The sequence below is a fragment of the Nestor notabilis genome, unplaced genomic scaffold (assembly GCF_000696875.1).
Source record: "Nestor notabilis isolate BGI_N333 unplaced genomic scaffold, ASM69687v1 scaffold28715, whole genome shotgun sequence".
Lineage (NCBI taxonomy): Eukaryota > Metazoa > Chordata > Aves > Psittaciformes > Psittacidae > Nestor > Nestor notabilis.
Genome location: NW_009928369.1, coordinates 9,387 through 28,009, shown reverse-complemented (window position 1 = coordinate 28,009; position 18,623 = coordinate 9,387). Strand labels below are relative to the sequence as shown.

At 38.7% G+C, this 18,623-nt stretch overlaps 1 protein-coding gene across 1 annotated transcript; it reads right to left on the bottom strand.

Annotated features, from left to right (window-relative positions):
- Positions 1 to 2,278: 2,278 nt before the first annotated feature.
- On the bottom strand, positions 2,279 to 16,604 carry TULP3 (tubby like protein 3). Its single transcript, XM_010014474.1, has 10 exons — positions 16,554 to 16,604; positions 15,038 to 15,200; positions 12,955 to 13,131; positions 11,020 to 11,150; positions 7,563 to 7,760; positions 6,956 to 7,068; positions 6,456 to 6,570; positions 4,228 to 4,326; positions 3,158 to 3,329; positions 2,279 to 2,636 (listed from the first exon to the last, which is right to left on the bottom strand). The coding sequence occupies exons 1-10, from the start codon at positions 16,584 to 16,586 to the stop codon at positions 2,503 to 2,505; spliced, it is 1,335 nt and encodes a 444-aa protein (XP_010012776.1). The 5' UTR covers positions 16,587 to 16,604; the 3' UTR covers positions 2,279 to 2,502.
- Positions 16,605 to 18,623: the final 2,019 nt, after the last annotated feature.

Genomic DNA, 18,623 nt, shown 5'->3' with positions numbered 1-18,623 from the left:
CAAAAAAACCCCCAAACACCACAAAGAGAACTCCCAATTACAAAGGAAAAGGAGGTGTAAAGAAGGGAGATGAGATATGACAGGAAGAAACTCATGTAGTATCTAGTACAGGAGGAACAAAGAACATCCACAAGTGACAGCAAAATTCTACCAAAAACTCATTAAGAATTAAAGATTTTTTTCAATATATAAATTAGTTTATTTTCATTTAGATATAAAAGTTATAAATACAATTAATGTAGAACATTATCTGATAAAAGAGCACAGAATCAGTTAATCTGTCTGCACAATCTGACTGAAACCCAGAGGCTCTGGCCCTGCTAGGATTATTTCATGTCAACAAATAGTGGAAGAGCCACTGCTGACAAACCTAACTGAAAGGGTGAGTAAAGGGATGCTGCCACAGCCTTCTGAGCAGAGAGGAAATCATCTTGAATCCAAAGTCGGTGTTCTACCTTCAAGTCACCCCAAATTAACATAAGGCAGTTTCTTTCACACAGATCTAGTCAAAAAATAATCAGACAGGTAAAGAACTGACTTAGTTTTTCTAGATGGGTACAGGGAATGCAAAGCTATTGGCCAAGAACTCAGAAGAGCACAAATGGAAAACACTGTTGGGTCTTAAGTCCAGCCTGATGAGCAGGAAGTACGTGAAGGCACAAAAGAGATGCAGGAGTCAAGTTCTCTCCAGCACAGCTCTGCTGATGAGATCATTTGAAGATAATGGCTCACCAGCTATGCAGGCATCTGAGAGATATGAGCTGGAGTTCTCAACATCACTTCATAATTTACAGTTAAATACAGAGTTTGCACATGATCACCAGAGTTGGTTGGTTTGTTCCCCCCCCCCCGCAATATCAGAAAATGTCTTCACAAAGTTCCATTATTTTGGAAGAGCAAGTGATAACTACCACTGCAAAGACTCCAGAGCCCAAAAGCAATAAATCTGGCTTTTGGAGCTTGAAACAGAGTTAGTCTGCTGACACTAGCAATATCCAATGCTGGAGAACACCTATTCTTGTCTTGATAGAGGGATTAAGTTTTCCAGGATCATCAAGAATATCCAAAGCTTGAGAACACCTATTCTTGTCTTGATAGAGGGATTAAGCTTTCCGGGATCATCAAGAATATGCATAGTGGCCACAAACCAGGAAAGATAGTAACTGTTCTCTGCTTTAGTACACATGTGCACACTATGACGCTTACATGTCACAGCGTGCAGCAATTCACTCGATGAATCAAGGCCATATGAATCAGGAAGCATTCCATGCTGTGACCTACAGTCCCCACACTGTATATCCAGCATTAAAAATGGAACACTGGAAGGACACATTGCAAAGCCATGTGATACATTAATTACTTTTTTAAATCTTACTGATGCCTTTGAAAACACCTGTAATCTTCTTTTGAGGTAACTCCTTCTTATATTTAGGTTAAAAATATTTATATAAAATCTACTTTAATACGTCATGACTTGAGATTAAAAGGTAAAATAAAATCAGTTGCTTATTCCTAAAAATGTAGCAAGCTTTACAAGCAATGGACACATTAAAAAATAATTCTGATCAGCATACAGCGTAGATTAAATCAATCAGAACACTGCTTTTCAGGAATAGGACTGTATACTGTGCAGTTACAATAGTATGGTTACAGTACCATACTATTGTATGTACTGTTACAATACTACCTTCTGCCAAATTCCATCAGATTCTATGATCTGTTCAATCTCATTTTTCACATGGTTAAAAATAACAGAGACAGTAATGGATATATCACCAACTAAAAAGTAAGCGTTTCAGATTTGATTGTTCTTTATTTGGTAAAAAGACTAAAGGGATACGGAGCAATTAGAGTACTGAAAGGGAACTGAACTATCAACCTTAACAGCGAATCATCCCACAGAGTAAGAGGAAAGTGTTTTATTAGAGCCAATGTCTCATTCCAGCTCTGTATTTGTTGAACATTACCTACAGTTGCACAAAGCCATAACCTGAGTCCTTCTGTGTCTGACTATTGTAACAGACAGTGAAATGATACACAAGGCCAGTAATTGTCCTCCTTGTTTGTGAATTCAGCTGAGCAGAAACTCTTCAATTCCTGATCAGATCTGTAGCATCATTTCCAGAGGCACTGTGGAAGTTGAAGGTATATGAACACTAAACCATCATTTTTCTAATCCTAGCTGCAAGAGGTTCCAGTTAGTGGGCTGAATTCCTTAGCCTACTCTCATGCAGCATCTTTTACAAGGATTCTGAAAGCAGAATCAACACATCACCATTATTTCTTGTTCTTCCACAATGCATGCAGAGACTGCCCAGTCTTGGGACAGTCTCCTAAGATGTCAACTCCTGTAATGCTCTGAGGCCTGGTATTTGCTTTCTAATAAACCTGCAGAAGTCTCTCCTCCAGTTCCCTTCCATCCCCAATGTGTTTTTCATTACTCCACCTGGAACTCTTTCAACAAGATGCAGGGATGGGAGTGAGTTTCAAGCCTGTTGTCTCTCATTCACAGGCCAATTTACTATCAAAACTGGAGAGTCCAATAGCAAAGGCCTGAAGAGCACAGAGAGGATAATTATAGTCCAGAGTGAATACATCTTCTGCTACACGACCAAACTGCATCACAATGTAGTCAGCTGGGGAGGGGGAAAAAAATAAATTCAGAAACAAGCATTTCATAGGATAGCAAAGAGAAACCAAAACAAACCACAACCATAACCAAAACCCCACAAATGTCTGGCAGTCCCAAACGTATGTAGTTGGTGTATCCATCCCTTTTTACCAGAGTGGCCTTGAAATCTGTTCTCTAGATTGACTGTTATTCTAGAGATTATCTTTCTTCTCAGAACCAAAGCTTGAACCACTCTCTCTTGCTAGCCTGAAGATGCTGTATAGTCCTCTTCTTTCCCTTCAGGAAGCTTGCATTTACCCTCTCTTTTGCTGCAGCTACGGACAGTAGTGTCTGCACCCACCCCAGAAAGAGGGAGGTCTTATGTAATTTTCTTGACAGCTGAGAAGCCCCCAGTAATCCTGAGCTGATTTCCTCCACCCAGTCTCCCTTTTCCAGGAATAGTATCCTATTCTTCCCAAACCTCATGAAATAAATAGGGTTCTCCCTGTTCGAATAAGCCACACACACTCTCCACCAGACTCTTACGGTCATTGTCATGGACAATCTGGAAGTTCTTCACTGAGGCCTGAGTGACTCTCCCATGGAAGTTCAAAACGTAGGATTGAGTATCATCATTCCAAACTGGAGCCTTGTTGTGCAATTCAATGAGGTTCTCCAAATTTTTGTTTTGCCATTTTGAGAGCAGACTCTCATGTTCCTGTTCAGAAGAAAGAAATACACATCAGGTTTGGAACAGCTCTGCTTTTGACTACTGCCTCTCTCATGTGCGTGTACTCTGTCACTTCAAGGTTTTTCCATGTTTAATGAAACACAATGACAACACTTAAACTCAGTCCTACTGAAAACTTCTTGCAATTACCAGAAAGATACTTTAATGGATTCCCTGTCCAAGCACTTCTTTCCACTCAATAAGCTATCACCATATTTCCACCCAAACAAGAAAAAAGAGCAAGAGAGAAGGAAGTGTATACATGAAAGGGAGCAATTCACAGGCTAAAGGATGATTGCCATCCTGCTGGCAGGAATCCTTTCTGAGTCTCACAAGAGAAAGCTTGTGAGACTTGTGTTGGACCCAACTTCCATTTCTAATAATCTGAATTGAAACAAAAGAAAATAATCTACAATTAACTGCATAGTGCCAGGCCCTGGGGTGCTTCAGTGGAAAGTCCAAAGGCTGCAGCAGGCTGTATGTATGCCTTAAGTAGATTAAATGGGTCTAGCAAGTGATGCGCAATATGAAAAACAAAGAAATAAAAACAGAAAGATACAAAAAGAAGGTAAAACAGCACAATACATTCAACAAACAATGAATTACAAGGAGCTGTAGTGAAATACATGTTATTTAATTTTAGAAGTTCCACAACAAATAAATTCCAACAATATATACTAAAACTCCCATGAAAAATAATCCAAACTGAAGTTATTTAATGCGAAAAAATGACCAGAAAACATCCTGTTATGGAGATCCGACTGATATGGGTATAGTAAATGTTGTTTTAGTATTACATACAGATAAAATACTGGATTTTTGAGGATAACCTAAATAAAACCTAAATAACCTCCAGTCTGAACCATGACCAAACTCCGTAACTCACATTTCGTGGACGTATTGGAATTCGCTTATGATTCATATTCATTCCTGGAATGATCACAGACATTTTTCTGGGACCCTTGAATCCTAACACATTGGTTTCCTGAAGGACAGGGAAAGGCATTTTCAGTAAATGAGATACTTCATCTCAAAGAAGGAAAGACAAGAAAACCAAACTTGAATCCACATTTATATTGTTTCTTGGAGATCTGCTAGCTACAACTGTAGTAGCAGTTGCCTAAACGCAACTGTGTTTTAATCACTGAGAGCAGCTTTCTGTCCCATTTTGAGAACTGTATTAAGACACATAACATACCTAATTTAGAATGCATCAGTTATCCTAACAGAACATTTAAAACAAAATCAGAGAAGTGGAATTTCCAAGCATAAGATCCTGCATCTGAGGCAAAAACAGGTTAAAATCTTGCTTGTGAAGAAGCCTTAAGTATGACAAGAGACAAATATCTTTGACCTGAGACTATGTTACCTGTACATCACCATTTAGGCTAAAATGTTCCTGAAAAGGTGAATTACATTCTTCTTTAGGTGTTGTTATTTGTGTTTAAGAGCATACCTATAATTTTCTCTCAAATCATGCTTTTTTATAAATTATTAACAACAGACTCAAAAGGCAACAAATTCAGCACCTGTCCAAGCTTCAATCTTAAACAGATTTTTCCAGAGTACTGCAGGAGACTGCTCCAAGTGGACTGAATATAAAAAGCAAAGGAAAAAAAAGTCTTGGCATTCCCAAACCATTCAATAATATCAACCAAAATTCAAGGGTCCATTTAAAGTGTTCTGTAACAACATCAGTGATAACTTTCGAAATTCCTAAAGGGCAATTAAAAAGTCAAAATCTTTTGGAAGCACTGAACTGATTAACAGAAATAATACTGCTCCTCCTAACATGCTAGTACATTTTGCAGACACAGAACAAAGGTCTTTGGAGTTGCAACCTCTACTCTTTCACTTCAGAAAATCTAGGGGCACATATGAGAATGAGAGTACTGATTTTATTCATATATAAGCTTTATGAACTTCTTGTATAGAAAAGCTCAGAGATATGAAAAAACAACTTTATATTATCTGCTCTACTCATTTTAACACCTTGCTGTGTACAAGTAGGTAGGGAACTGAAGAATATTGTATACAAAAGGAAATAATCTGACGTGATATTGTTATGATAAATGATACTGCTAACAGGCAGCGATTTTTTTCCCCAAGTGCCATTAAGATCAACAGGGGGAAAAAAAAAGTATCAAGATCATGCTCCAGTAGGTTGATGCATCTTTACATTTCTGTGTCACACCTGTGATAAAAGTAAAAATCCTTCCACTTCACTGACCATCGTTTTGTAAAGAACCTCAAATTTTATTCAAACTTTAGGACTGGAATATGAAACAAACAACGTGACACTGTTCAAGGCCAGGTTGGACAGGGCTTGGAGCAACCTGGTCTAGTGGAAGACATTCCTTGCCCATGGCAGGGGGGTTGGAATTGTATGATCCTTCCAACCCAAAACCATTCTGTGATTTTATGATGAGAATCCACATAATTCCAGAGTATCCACAAGTGTGCTCTGAAGCCTAGACCAAGATGATCCTCAAAACCAGAAGAAAGCATCTCTAGGACAGAGCGCTATCAAATCATGATTTCCCCTGCAACCATATCCTCACTAACCACAAGCTGCTACTGAAATAATACCAGCTCCTTCCCAGCCACCAAAATGCCTTTGGTTCTGCAAAAAAAAAAAAAAACCAAAAAACCACCACCACCAATAAAAACCAAAACACACACACACAAAAAAAATCCAAACCCAACTCTACTTCACGGGGTACTTCCAGTTCCTTCTTACTGTCCACTGAATACCAGTTGGGCAAGAGGCACTTCATGCTGTGGCTGGCTCCACGAGAAGAATGTGCTGGCTGGTCACATGCCACAGGTCAGACAAGAAGGTTATCAGGATGTTAGTTTTCATCTCCCTCCCTCCCCTGGCACTGTTTTGGTTTGGGTTTGTTTATTGGGTTTTTTTGTTTGTATTTTTTTCATCAAGCTCGTTAAGAACTTATCTTTGAAGCCTCTGTCCTTTGTTGTATCTGGTTGAAATTGGTCAGTTGGTTCCAAAGTTAAGTGGGGAAGGCTGCCAGGCAGCACGATTTTGTAAGCCCTGTTTCCCCTGTAACCAGGCAACAAAGAAGAAAGGGGCAAAAGAGGAGAGGCATTACTTACATAACAAATAGCTGCAAGCTCCTGTCTTGTATGAGCCTTTTCCACTAGACCTTGTGCCTTGACGGGGCTAACTCCATGGTCATAGACTGTAAATTTTGTTCCCATGAGGTTTGACCTAATGTCAGGTTATGGAAAGACAGAGAAAGAGAGAGGCATCAGCAGAAAGTTTTGTTATCTTCTGAAGGTATTTGTACAGCACAGTGAAAACACTCGTCTCCTGCTATCTGAATCTTTTTGCCAGCTCGGTAAGGAGTACCCATGGTGAACTGAGCCTGAACCTATCCTGGAAAAATATCAAGCCAGAATTCCTTATGTGAATTTCCATGGTGAGTGGTAACACTGAAGAGAGGTTGACAATTCAGGTGAATGCAGATTACATTAAGAAGGATGATGCAAGTTCATTCTCTCTGAATTGACACCAGATTGTTATTCATATTCCCAACTCAACTAAAATGAAAATCCAACCTCTCTTGTCTGTAGTTTTCACCTGTGGTTCTTACCTGAGTTTTCCAATGAAGCTTTCCCCTTCCCGGGATAAATCAGTTGGGTCAACTGATATAAGGTAATTGGATGTTTTGCTCTTTTTTCGTTTTCGCCCTGCAAGAAGGAATGTCTGGAAATACAAAACTTCGATCAAGACTGGAGCTTTTTAAGAATGCAGAAGCATTGCTATCCAAACTGTTATCTCTCCATTTTCCACATCAATTCCCCCTTTTGTTCTGTTCTGTGCCGATATTACTGTCTGCACAATTCTGATATCTTCCACAAGTGCACACCCTGAAATCCTACCCCTCCAATCAGCTCACTCAGCAGTGTAGATTTAGTGCAGCTGTCCTTTCTAATCTTCTCTCCTCCTCTGCGAGCAGCTCAGTCTCCCTGCTCTTCTTTATCCTTGACATTTTTACACTTCTTAAAATTTTATCTTTCATTGTATTCTGGCTTTCAAACCTGCCGTTTCCCTCCGTAGTGCCTTGGCCTCTTAGGAGCTGTCCTCATCTGCATGCTGGCTCTCCTCAGCTTCTGGTTTCTTACCAGAAGCTCTCCCTTACACAAAAGGTATTCTGTGGTATGAGTACAATAGCCAAGATATTATGCTGCTTCCAATACCTTTCTGTTGTCATCCCTTTCCAGATGCATGTAATAAGTAGGGAAGAGGCCCCGGTCCATTCCCTTCTTGTCTCTAGTGATTCGACACTTGACTGTAACACCACGAGGTGCAGGATGTAGTGCAAAATCCTCCAAGTTCTCTACTTCTCCCAGCTGGGCATCTGCCGGAGGGGATGGACTACAGGAAGCACCTGTTTCCTGTGGGAAGGACCATCATATTAGCAAATTAATACAGATCAGAGGCTCTGGTATTCCCCAAGAAAAGAGAGGTCTTTTAAAACAGAAAGAGCTCATGTCTCAAGAAGATATTTTGGGGAAAAGAAATTAAATGAGATACCACCTATATTTCTGTGAAGAAAGTGGCTGAAGACTTTTACTCTAAGGAAAAATCAGCCCTCCAATGAGAGGGGAGAAAAAGTACCCATTAACCAGAGATGAGTGAATTGTGAGGAAGGGGAAAAAATAGGATGAGTCACTGCAAATATTCTAAGCAAAGAACCTCTCTGCTCTTAGAACTTCACTCTGTGGAAAATCAGGCAGCATGATAAGCTGGACTGATGGATGCTGCAATAAAGACAGGAAAGGATTTTTGTGACTGGAATGAGCACTGAGATTATGTTGGTTCAGAACAGTGGCTGAAACAGAGTAAGCTGATGGTGGAACCATCTCAATGGTGGAACGCTGGAAGAACCTTAGAACAGTGTATTCAGGATGCAAATTATGGTCACCAAAGGAACTGGAATTCTAATGAAAATCTGGTATAAGTCATTAATTTTTTTCTTAGAGGTAGCTGAATCCTGTGTATTGTAGACTCCAGGAGATTCCTCCCTTACTGGGTTTTGGAGTTGATGGTGGTGGTTTATCCCCATTCTCAAATACAGCCGGTAGGAAGTATGGGTGAATACAGACACAAACAGATTTGAAATTCACTAGTGGCTCTCACCCTTCTGCCCTACAGCATCCCCTACCTGGTATCTCCAGTAGTTGGCAGTCACAGTCCAGTCTCCCAGGTAGCCAACACCCAGACCTCTTGTACTACTCACCCACTCACATAGTATAACATACACACAATCACAGAATCACAGAATGGTTTGGGTTGGAAGGGATCTTAAAGATCATCCAGTTCCAACTCCCCTGCCATGGGCAGGGGCACCTTCCACTAGACCAGGTTGTTCCAAGCCCTATCCAACATGGCCTTGAACACTGCCAGGGATGGGGCAGCCACAGCTTCTCTGGGCAACCTGTGCCAGTGTCTCACCACCTTCATTGGAAAGAATTTCTCCCTCAAGTCTAATCTAAATCTATCCTCTTCCAGTTTAAAACCATTTCCCCTAGACTACTCAACTCATTATTTCAGGATATAACTGATATTTTATGACTTCATATTCCATTTATTCAATCTTACATGAAAGCAAAATAAAGTCTGACCAATTCAGATGAACAGTTAAAAATACTTTTTGTCTATGTTTATAATTCACATTTTAATTTAATATTAATTTCTCCTTACACGTCCCTGAGAGACCATTACAAATACATTTTTCACCCTCCAGCACCATCTACCTTTGTATTTGGATATGAAATAGACCTAGACCTACTGAAAGCCAGAAATAACTTGACCAGCCTAAGATTCTATAAGAAGGTCCATTCTTTTCTGGAGTACAGAACTTTGACAACAAAGCTTTTGCATATTAGCTGAAAATACCTAAGTAATTTTTATATGCATACAGTATTTTTTCCAGAGGAATCAGAGTCTTAGCATGTATTTACTACCAAAAATTAACTTCACAAACAAGTAACAGTAATAGGGATACAACATGAGTTTACATATATTTAAGACAAGTATACTTTGAGGACATCCTAGAAGATAGTTCCAAGCCAAATAGAAGAAAAGGCCAAGCTTCAAGTACTCCAAAGCAACTACTTAGACACTTGATCAGATTTTATTGCCATTTCGCAATTCTTGCAACATTGAATCTTGCTTAACTTTATAAACTGAATAGCACATTATTATTTTTATTTTATTCTTAGAAGTTCATCTTAAATATGTAACCAATGCACTGGATCAGGAACAGAAGTGGATACAAGCACATATTTCACTATTAGCATTATGTAAGAAACTCTCTTACTGTTAAGATGAAAAAGCTGTTTATGCCACACAAGGGATAAGTTACTGCATTAAATACAGCAGTCAGAAAAGTTATGCGCTATGAAGAACTTGGCTAGCATTTTGAGAGCAGCCTAAAGGCATCAGTTACTGAAATCCGAAAGATTTGGAAGACATACATCTAACACTTTTGAACAATTAAGATCTCCTACCCACACAACAAGTTTTCAAATTGCTAACACGTATTTTGCACAGAAGGTGTTCAAGGCCAGGCTGGACAGAGCCTTGGGCGACATAGTTTAGTGTGTGGTGTCCCTGCTCATGGCAGGGGGGGTGGAACAAGATGATCTTAAGGTCCTTTCCAACCCTAACTAATCTATGATTCTATGAAGTGTTTATCCTTAGTTAAATAATACTTTAAGCTCTATCACACTAAATATTAATATTTAATCTATATTATAATCTTCAGAATTTCTCCATTCTACTTCGCCACACAATTATACTCACAGGTCTTTTGAATAGTAGCATGGACTTTTAAGCCTGTCCAGCATCCAAGCCCAAACCCTGTGCCCTCCATCTCATCACCAGCTCAAACCTTGGTTCTTCCCAGTCTCTTCCAACTCACTGGCTAGTCCAGCATATAGCTTGTCAGCATATGTATGTATGTATCTCTCACACACACACACGAGAACACATTCATACAGGAAACAGAGTTTTAGAACATGAAAGGACATGCTGCAGTAATCAGGCACAAGGCTTGGACAGACAAGCATACTGTCTTGCAGCTGTTCACATGCATCTAGTGCCTTTTACTCCCTTTAGTCCCCATTTTCCCATGCTTATGGCTTCCTGATCCACCTTAACCCCTTTCTTTTTCCTCTTCCCCTCCCCTAAACATCCCTAAATTTTCTGTTCCATCCCAAAATTCTGTTCCCTCTTACATTCCACAATAAACGCTATAAACCTTCAGGCAGTAATCCTTCTCAATTTTGCATGTCATTTCAGAGTTTCTCTGAGTCATCTTGGTGGCTTTTACACCACAGACAATGGCTTAGTCTGTCTCCTTTGAGAATCAGAGGAGTAGCTGACTCACTGTGTTCCCATCTTCACTGATAAGGCTACTGGGGTTCCTGTGCCCACCATTGTTCCTTTAATCATTACTAGGTCTTTGTGTTTAGCTCAATGGCTCTTCAGTAAGATAACCTGACAATCATGACCTTCCTCTGCCTTCAGGGATTAATATGCTGGCTACTGTAGTTGCAACTACTATATTTTAACCCACTGCTCAAGGGGTTAGTACTAAAAACAAGCATGTGCCCAGCCCTTATCAGAAAGGGATTTCAAGACACTTACTGTGAAAGATTTCACACTGGTTGCAGAGCTAGGCCTCTCAGTTTCAGGATATGGTGAATGAGAAGCTGGTCTCTTACTAGCTTCTTCCTCTTCTGCATCTTCCTCATCAAAATTCAAACTGCCTGAAATTCCTGTCAAAATCAAGCAAGTAACCTCTGAAAGGAGATGTCATGAGTTTGTGGCATCACTAATTCATATATGACATTTGCATAGCTATTCACTCTTTTAATTAATTTCAGTTGATGTAATTAAAATCAACTCCTGATTTTCCTCTTGAGCCATACAGCTTCCGAAGCCTTTTAATTCAAAACCCTAGTGACATTTTGCAGCTGTCATTTTGCAGATGATTAAACGGCTGTCAGGCCTTTATTAATACTTATTTAAACGATATTAAATGATGTAACATACTGCTTAATATATGTCATTGAGTTAATTTTGCCGATTTTCACATAAAAAAGCCCTTCATGTCTTAAAGAACAAAAAAGGAACTCCAGATCAATATGCTGACACCTCCCCTGTAAATTTGACTCTGTGCAGCTTACGTTCTTCACCATTTCCCCTTAGTCTTATACACACTGAAATGGAGTAGGATAATTTTTCAGTAAGAGCTCCTCCTATTCTTACATCAGTAGCAATAACCCAGGTCTCATGAATTCTTTTTTAAACAGAAGTGCAGTCTGAGTAGTTCCAGGACTTATTTATTGTATCTTAATGTAGGCACAGTTATGTAGAGATGGCTGTAGGTATATAACTAAAATAACTCTGGATAAAAACATTTTAAAGAATGTTTATGTGTATGGAAGTACACAGCACTGCTTGGTGTTTACCTGGAACTGTGTAATTTTATTCCGAGATTCCATTCTTTAATTGGGCTGTAGAATGGAAAGCACATAAAGCACTATAGAAAATTAACACTCTGAATTATTTTCTGAAAATAACAGTACTCCAACATGGCACTCCTGGAAGTTCTCTATCTCAGATGAAACAGAAAAATGTAGTCTTAACAACTTGTCAGTAAGCTTCACACAGCACATTTGGAAAGAGGAAAGGCGTTAACCCCAGTACTCCAGCCAATTTCAAAATTTACTGTTTATATTCTATCTCTACTAATTTCCCCTGAAGTTTCTGGATATTCTCTCCTACTTCCTTTCCCAACTCTTGTGTAATGTTCCTATCCATAGGTAAGCAGCTGTTGCATCTGACACTTAAATGGATGTATTTCTAGATATGGTAGTACCTTGATACATAAACTGTACTGGAAACATTCTGGGAGACATGCTCAACAAAATAAAACCAAGCTGTGCACTATATTAAACACTAGCCGTTATTTTGCTGCAAAGTGCTTAGGCTGCATTCAACAAAAGAGGTTTCCTGCGGTACTGGCAGACAGACATGGGTACTCTACTAGGAAACTACTCAATGGGATATAACTATTGAATACAAAACTCTCAAACTGTTGATTGTGACAGCCTCTGACTCAGGAAAAGCACCTTTCCTGTTAGCCTTCTTAACAGTTACATTACGGCATTACTGGGTATAGAGGGTTCTGCTGTTGTGAAAATATTCAAGCAGCATATCCAGATATAATATATCTGAAATAAAAATACCCCAAACTAGCAAAATGTGAAGTATAGCATTTTGTCACCAACTTCCTTGGAAAGGCCAGAAATAATACAGCACATTGATAAACTTTTAAAACTTAATTGGTATGTTCCAATTAATATCAGAAGAAGGAACCGTAGTTCTGCATTTTTACATGCTGTGGAATCTCCTAGCTCTGCATTTAAAAGTAATATCTTACAGACACTGACTCATCAAATTTTTAGGGCTTTTAACACTACTGAAAAAAATAAGAGCCCTGAAAAATGTCTTTGCCCATTATCAACTCTTAATGCCCATCAATTCTTAATGTCAAGATAATGCCCATTATATTACCTCGTTTCTGTAAGATTTCTTGCAGATCTGGCTTGCCTGCTGTGTCTGTTAGGGCCTCTCTATCATTTTCCTGATCCGCATTGTCTTCTGTTTTAGAAGATCCAGCAGAGAACGTTTGGAGCTTGGTCCCCAAATCTTGCACTTCTGATTTCAGGAAAGCAGCTGGTCCATCAATACCTGCAGGCCAAACAAAACAGAATGCTAAAGACTATTTTTTATGGCTAAAGACACATCCCAGGATGGTTGTTCTTTACATCTTCCTTGCTCAAGCATCCCTTTAAAGTACTGATGTCTTCTTGTTCGATTTTTGTCAGAAAACCTGGGAGGATCCAGGCCTGACTCTGGTATAGACAGCCTATTACTTTAAACATACCAAGCATCAGCTTCTCTACTTATAAATACAGTCATTGTATCTACTTTTTTGCAAGGGCTTAAGCAGTTAAAATGAGTTGTATTTGTCAAGCACATTGATATCTTTCAAATTGATGGGCAGCTACTCTATTTTCTTTTCCTTCATGTTCAAATCGTCCAGAATGCTCACTTACCAATAAGTGAGCACTCTACAGTGAATGTCTCAAGTCAATTTGATAAAATTATCTACAGGCACAGGCAGAAAAAACTATAAATGGATGCCCTCTTTTGGTAGAAACCAAATTTCCACATTTAAGCATGCAATACAGCTGTGCACTCTCCTTCATAACTGGTGGAGACATTCTGATGTCAGGGTCTGGCATTAATATATTTGTGTAGCACAGAATATGTAAGCGTAGTCCCAGCTTTGGATTTCTTGCTTTCCCACTGTTTTCCTTCGTAAAACTTTACTGCTGTATCTAATCATTGGATTTCTGGCATGTTTACTCTTGTTATCACTTCCTAACAGAATTTGTTTATACTGACAAAGCTTCGGAACTATGGAAGCTAGTGAAGGAGCAGTTAGGTTTTTTTTCTTTCTTGTAGTTCCAGTACCACTGATGTTTCCTAACTTAGAAGTTATATTAATCTTTTTGACTTGAAGTGTCCTTTAACAGAAGCTTTCTCCCACCTGATTTTAAATCACATAAATGCTACCATCCACATCACCACTTTCCTCCCCATCCTATGACCCTGAAAGACACCTGGAGAACAGAACATGAAAATCATTCAAAAGGGAGGGGATAACATATTTCCAAATGTGATCTTTGAACGAGTTAACACTGGTTTGTTTGGGTTTTTAAAATTCTACTCTATACATCAATTTCCTTTTAATAAAATTGTGGTATTTTAACATCCTGCAGTAACATGCATCTCTAAGCCTTCCCGTTACTTTCTTGGTAGTCTGATTGGATCCATGCTCTCAAACTACACTTCTACTAGAATGTAGAGGTTTCATTGCTGCTCTTTTTTTCTTCCCTGTGGCATGGAAAACTTAAGGCTCTCACTACTATATTTCTTTTCATTCCTAACAGAATGGTTACCATTTTACTGTAATGTTTTGAGATGACTAAGTTACTGCCTTTGGCTCTGAAGTCACTTTGTGTCTGTGACTTTCTGGACCACTGTAGCTTGCTTATCATGTTTCAGTTGTTTCCCCAAAGCCCACAGAAAACAACAGATAAGATAAAACTCAGAAAAAATCTAATTCAGTATTCATAAGACTTTTGTTTTGCTCGTCTACTTTATCCTTTAGTCATATGCAATCTTTAGATGGGGTACACCATGAAGAAAAGTACATGAAGGCAGTCACTACCGGATTATTTCCTTTTCTTTGTCCTACAGCTTTATAAGACTCTCTTACACTGGGTTTGTATCTCCCTACCTTTATAGAAATTCCTGACTTATTTCTACAATTCTTCTTAGTCTAATACAAGGGAGAGATTCTTCAAAGGCACACAAAGATTCTCAGCTGTCACAAAATTCAAGGTAAGGTTTTTGGTTTATTGCTCAACCACACTGTACTACAATTCCACTTCTGTACATATAAAGGTATGTAATCAATCTTGTTTATCACTCGACCACTGTCACATTAATGTGGTGCCCATCTGCGACATAAAATGCATGCACTGGCATTTTTGGGAACATTGTTGCAACCAGGTTGATTACTTACCATGTAAAATAACATCACTGTTGATAGGGGTAGGAGTTTTTACTAAAGGAGTCTGCTCCTCACACCCTTTGGGCTTTGGCCTATGCAGCTTTGCCTCAGGATTTGGCTGTACCATCAAAGGATCAAGACGTTTCTTCCTCTGCTTCTTCTCTAAAAGAGCTCTCTGTGAAATAAAGAAAAATCATGACATAAGGACCACGTTCAGAGATAGAAACCATGCCTCGGCTATTGGCGATAACACATCACTGATCAGGATCTCCAATACACCCAAAATACTCCTGTAATCTCTTACAAAAATCCTAGACAGAGATATCATTTTGTCTTTGGAGCGTCTTTGATTCTCCATCCGTGGTTGATGGGTGATGTGGACATCTGCTTGTTTTCTGATGTGTCCTGAGACCATCAGCAGTAACTCCTTTCATCCAGTCTAAACTGAAGCAATCCTTCATATATATATATAGACAAATTCAGCAGTCATTTATAAACCAATCTGAAACAGTTAGGACTTGCAAAAGAAAAGGCTTTTGTGTCAGAAGCTATCATCTTAAAGGGAGAACTCAAATAGTTCACAGAAACCAATATTGAGAGATAAGACTTAGAGGAGGCAGGGCATGGGGGGAAAACAAATGTAAAAAATTACAGTCATTAAAACAGGACTGATCTGGTAAAAGGAAAATTCATCTACCTCGCAAAATTTTCCAAGATACACATATATTTGATGTTTATGTTTTCCTAATAAACAAGAATAGAAACAACTGCTGAGGCAGCAGGAACAATACTAGTTATGATGGCATTAACGAAACTTTGCATCAAAAGCACTATACCAACTGCATTCAGAAAGAGGCCTTCAACTTCCCGCTCTGCACCCACAGGGAGGTGGCAGCATTACACTTTGAGCTGCAAATGCCTCAAAAGACACGGAAACGCCTCTAGTGCTGCGTTCGCAAGCACTGCCCAAGCAGCCACACGCTCTCTCTTCACGGAAAAGGCAGTAGTCCGGTTAAAAGCGTCCTGGGCGGCACAGCTGGCCCACAGATGGAATTTGATGTCATGCATTGTTAAAAGCTGAGACCCATAACCTAATATCTGACAAATGCTTGGCTGCAAATGTTTTCTTTGTAGGAAAAAAAGCAAAACAAATCACCATATGCTGGAAATCCTTCTCAAGAGCAGTGTTAAGATCTTTCTATAGCTTGCAGAAACTTTTTCTTTTCCTTTAATGCTTAAAATGGGTAATTCTCTACAACCTTCTTCTTGATTCATTCCTGCATTGTGGTGAGTCAATACAAATTAAATGAGATGTATGAAAAACAAATAGATCAAAGACATCAAGCCTACAGGCCATAGCAAGGTTGACTTAAACTAATGAAAGCCATTAAAATCTTTAAAGAAAAATGTTCTTGTCATAGCAATGAGTTCTTGTTTGTATTCTTAACACTTCACCCCTATTTCTCAAGTCAAGGCTAATATCTATTTTCCTATACTTATTTCTACCAGCTTCAGCACTATCATTTACCTGATTCTCTAGTTTCAGTTGTCGTAGTTTCATGCTTTCATCCTCAAAGATGCTGGGAAAAGAAAAGAAACAGATTAATTATTGCTAGTAAAGTCTGCACTAGAAGAACACAAGATATTTGCAGGCTACAACTTCACCATCAAGACTTTAAAACAAGCATAAGACATCTATCCCACAAGAAGACCAAGTTACAAGGCATTAAAAAATAAAACATACATCATATTCTGTCATAAATAGGACCAAACATTAGTCTAATCACCTTAGTAAACTGTTCAGAAAACATTTTGTAAGCAACAAAAGCTTCATTACTGAAGGATGGATTATGAGCCATTACTGAGGTGGGCTATCTGAATTTATATCTGAAGGACTAACACAGTTCAATTCAATAAAGTCCCTGCTCCTTCATAAAATACCCAATTCCAAATTAATTCAGAATTTTAGGTTCTCTCCTGGAGTTAAACCTACACCATTTTCTCCTGCCAGAATTCCCAGAACTACTGTTAATACCTGAGATAAACTGTATTTGCAACACCTGATATTAATTCCTAGAGATGAAAAAATGATTTGACTATTTAAATTTTACAGATAACTTTCATAAGAACTCTAGTTTTTCATCCTAAATTGTGTTCCATAGAGACTTCCCATTTCCTTTTGTACGATAGTGAATTATTACATAAACTAACACACTCAATTTAGTGCAGTTAACCTTACAAAGGGGAAAGGCTAACTGACAAGTAAGCACATATTCTGCCTATCAAATTTGCTCACCTTCCTCCTACACAGCTTTGACAAAGACGTCTGTGGCAGTGAGAAAGCATCATGAAGATGATACTTAATACGGGAAACAGACAAACATTATATATTTTATGATGGCATGCAGTAAAGCAGGGCTAGCCACAACTACAATTTAAACAGGAAATTGTCCGGTCTAGGTGTGCAGAAATGTCCAATCATGTGAAGTAAGAAGCTGGCAGACAATGCTGAATATAACCCAAACAAGGAAAACCAGAGGCAGAGAGGTGGGCTGGAGTTACTGCAAAACACATGCCATAGAAATTGGATCACAGCAAATGAAGCTAACAAGAGGAGAAAGGGCTCAGAATCCTCTCAACTCCTAGTAATTACACATTTGACTCAACTTCCAGGCAAGCAAATGACAGGTCCTTAGAGACATACTACCCCAGCCAACACAGGTCCTGTTCTGGAAGGCTGAAATGCGTAGAAGAAAAAGTTTTGTATACACACAGCTTATATACTCTAAAATTGATGCTTACTGCCCAGATAATGGTACTATAAAGCATGTTATTACTGCCATTGTTTTTTACTTTTTTTTTTTTTTTTTGGTTTCCTCTCGTGTATTTCAAGCATCATCACGTAAGAGGTCTAGAACCTTGAAAACACATTGCTTCTAAAAATAGGCATTACTTCTCATACGGACCAGTAATGTGTAGCATATTAGATTCAAAGGCAGTCGAGGGCCTGGAAAAACTAATTACTTTTCTGAAGAGAGATAGGGAGGTATTGCATGTCCCTACAGCAACAGTTACAGTAATACAGTTGTCTTAACTTGAAAACATCCACAATTTAAGAAAAAAAACATGCAGAGACACATCTACTGAGTGCAGCAAGATACACTAGTTGCCACATAAAACTTCAACATAAAGTAAAACTGTGACATGCTTTTTATAAATGCTTGAAAGCTCCAGTTAAAATCATAATTAAAAAGCAGAGGGGAGGGATATTCCTTTCTTTTTATTTTCTTATGCCTACTGAAATAGATGACATTTGTTAGCAAATAAATAAAAGCATAAATACATAAAGCAATCTATGTAGCTCTTATCAATATTAGATTTATGGACACATTCTTATATAGTTAAAAAGAACTACAATGATGTCCCATGTAGATACAAGCTTCTGTTTGTGGCTTTATTGCTTTTCCTAATAGAAAATGCATCCCCAACAATTGGAGTCTATGGAATAGTTTTCCAGGTTTTCCTTTTTACCTGAAGGGTGACAAAATGCTGAAATATGAGGACTCGCATAACATGCCTTGCAGAAATCCTCAATGAA

Coding starts and splice junctions, on each gene's coding strand:
- TULP3 (XM_010014474.1), bottom strand. CDS start 16,586: ATGAAACTACGACAACTGAAACTAGAGAATCAG. Junction 11,151..12,954: donor AGAAATCTTACAGAAACGAG/GTAATATAATGG, acceptor TGATTTTGACAG/GAATTTCAGGCAGTTTGAAT. Junction 2,637..3,157: donor GATTGTCCATGACAATGACC/GTAAGAGTCTGG, acceptor CCCCCTCCCCAG/CTGACTACATTGTGATGCAG.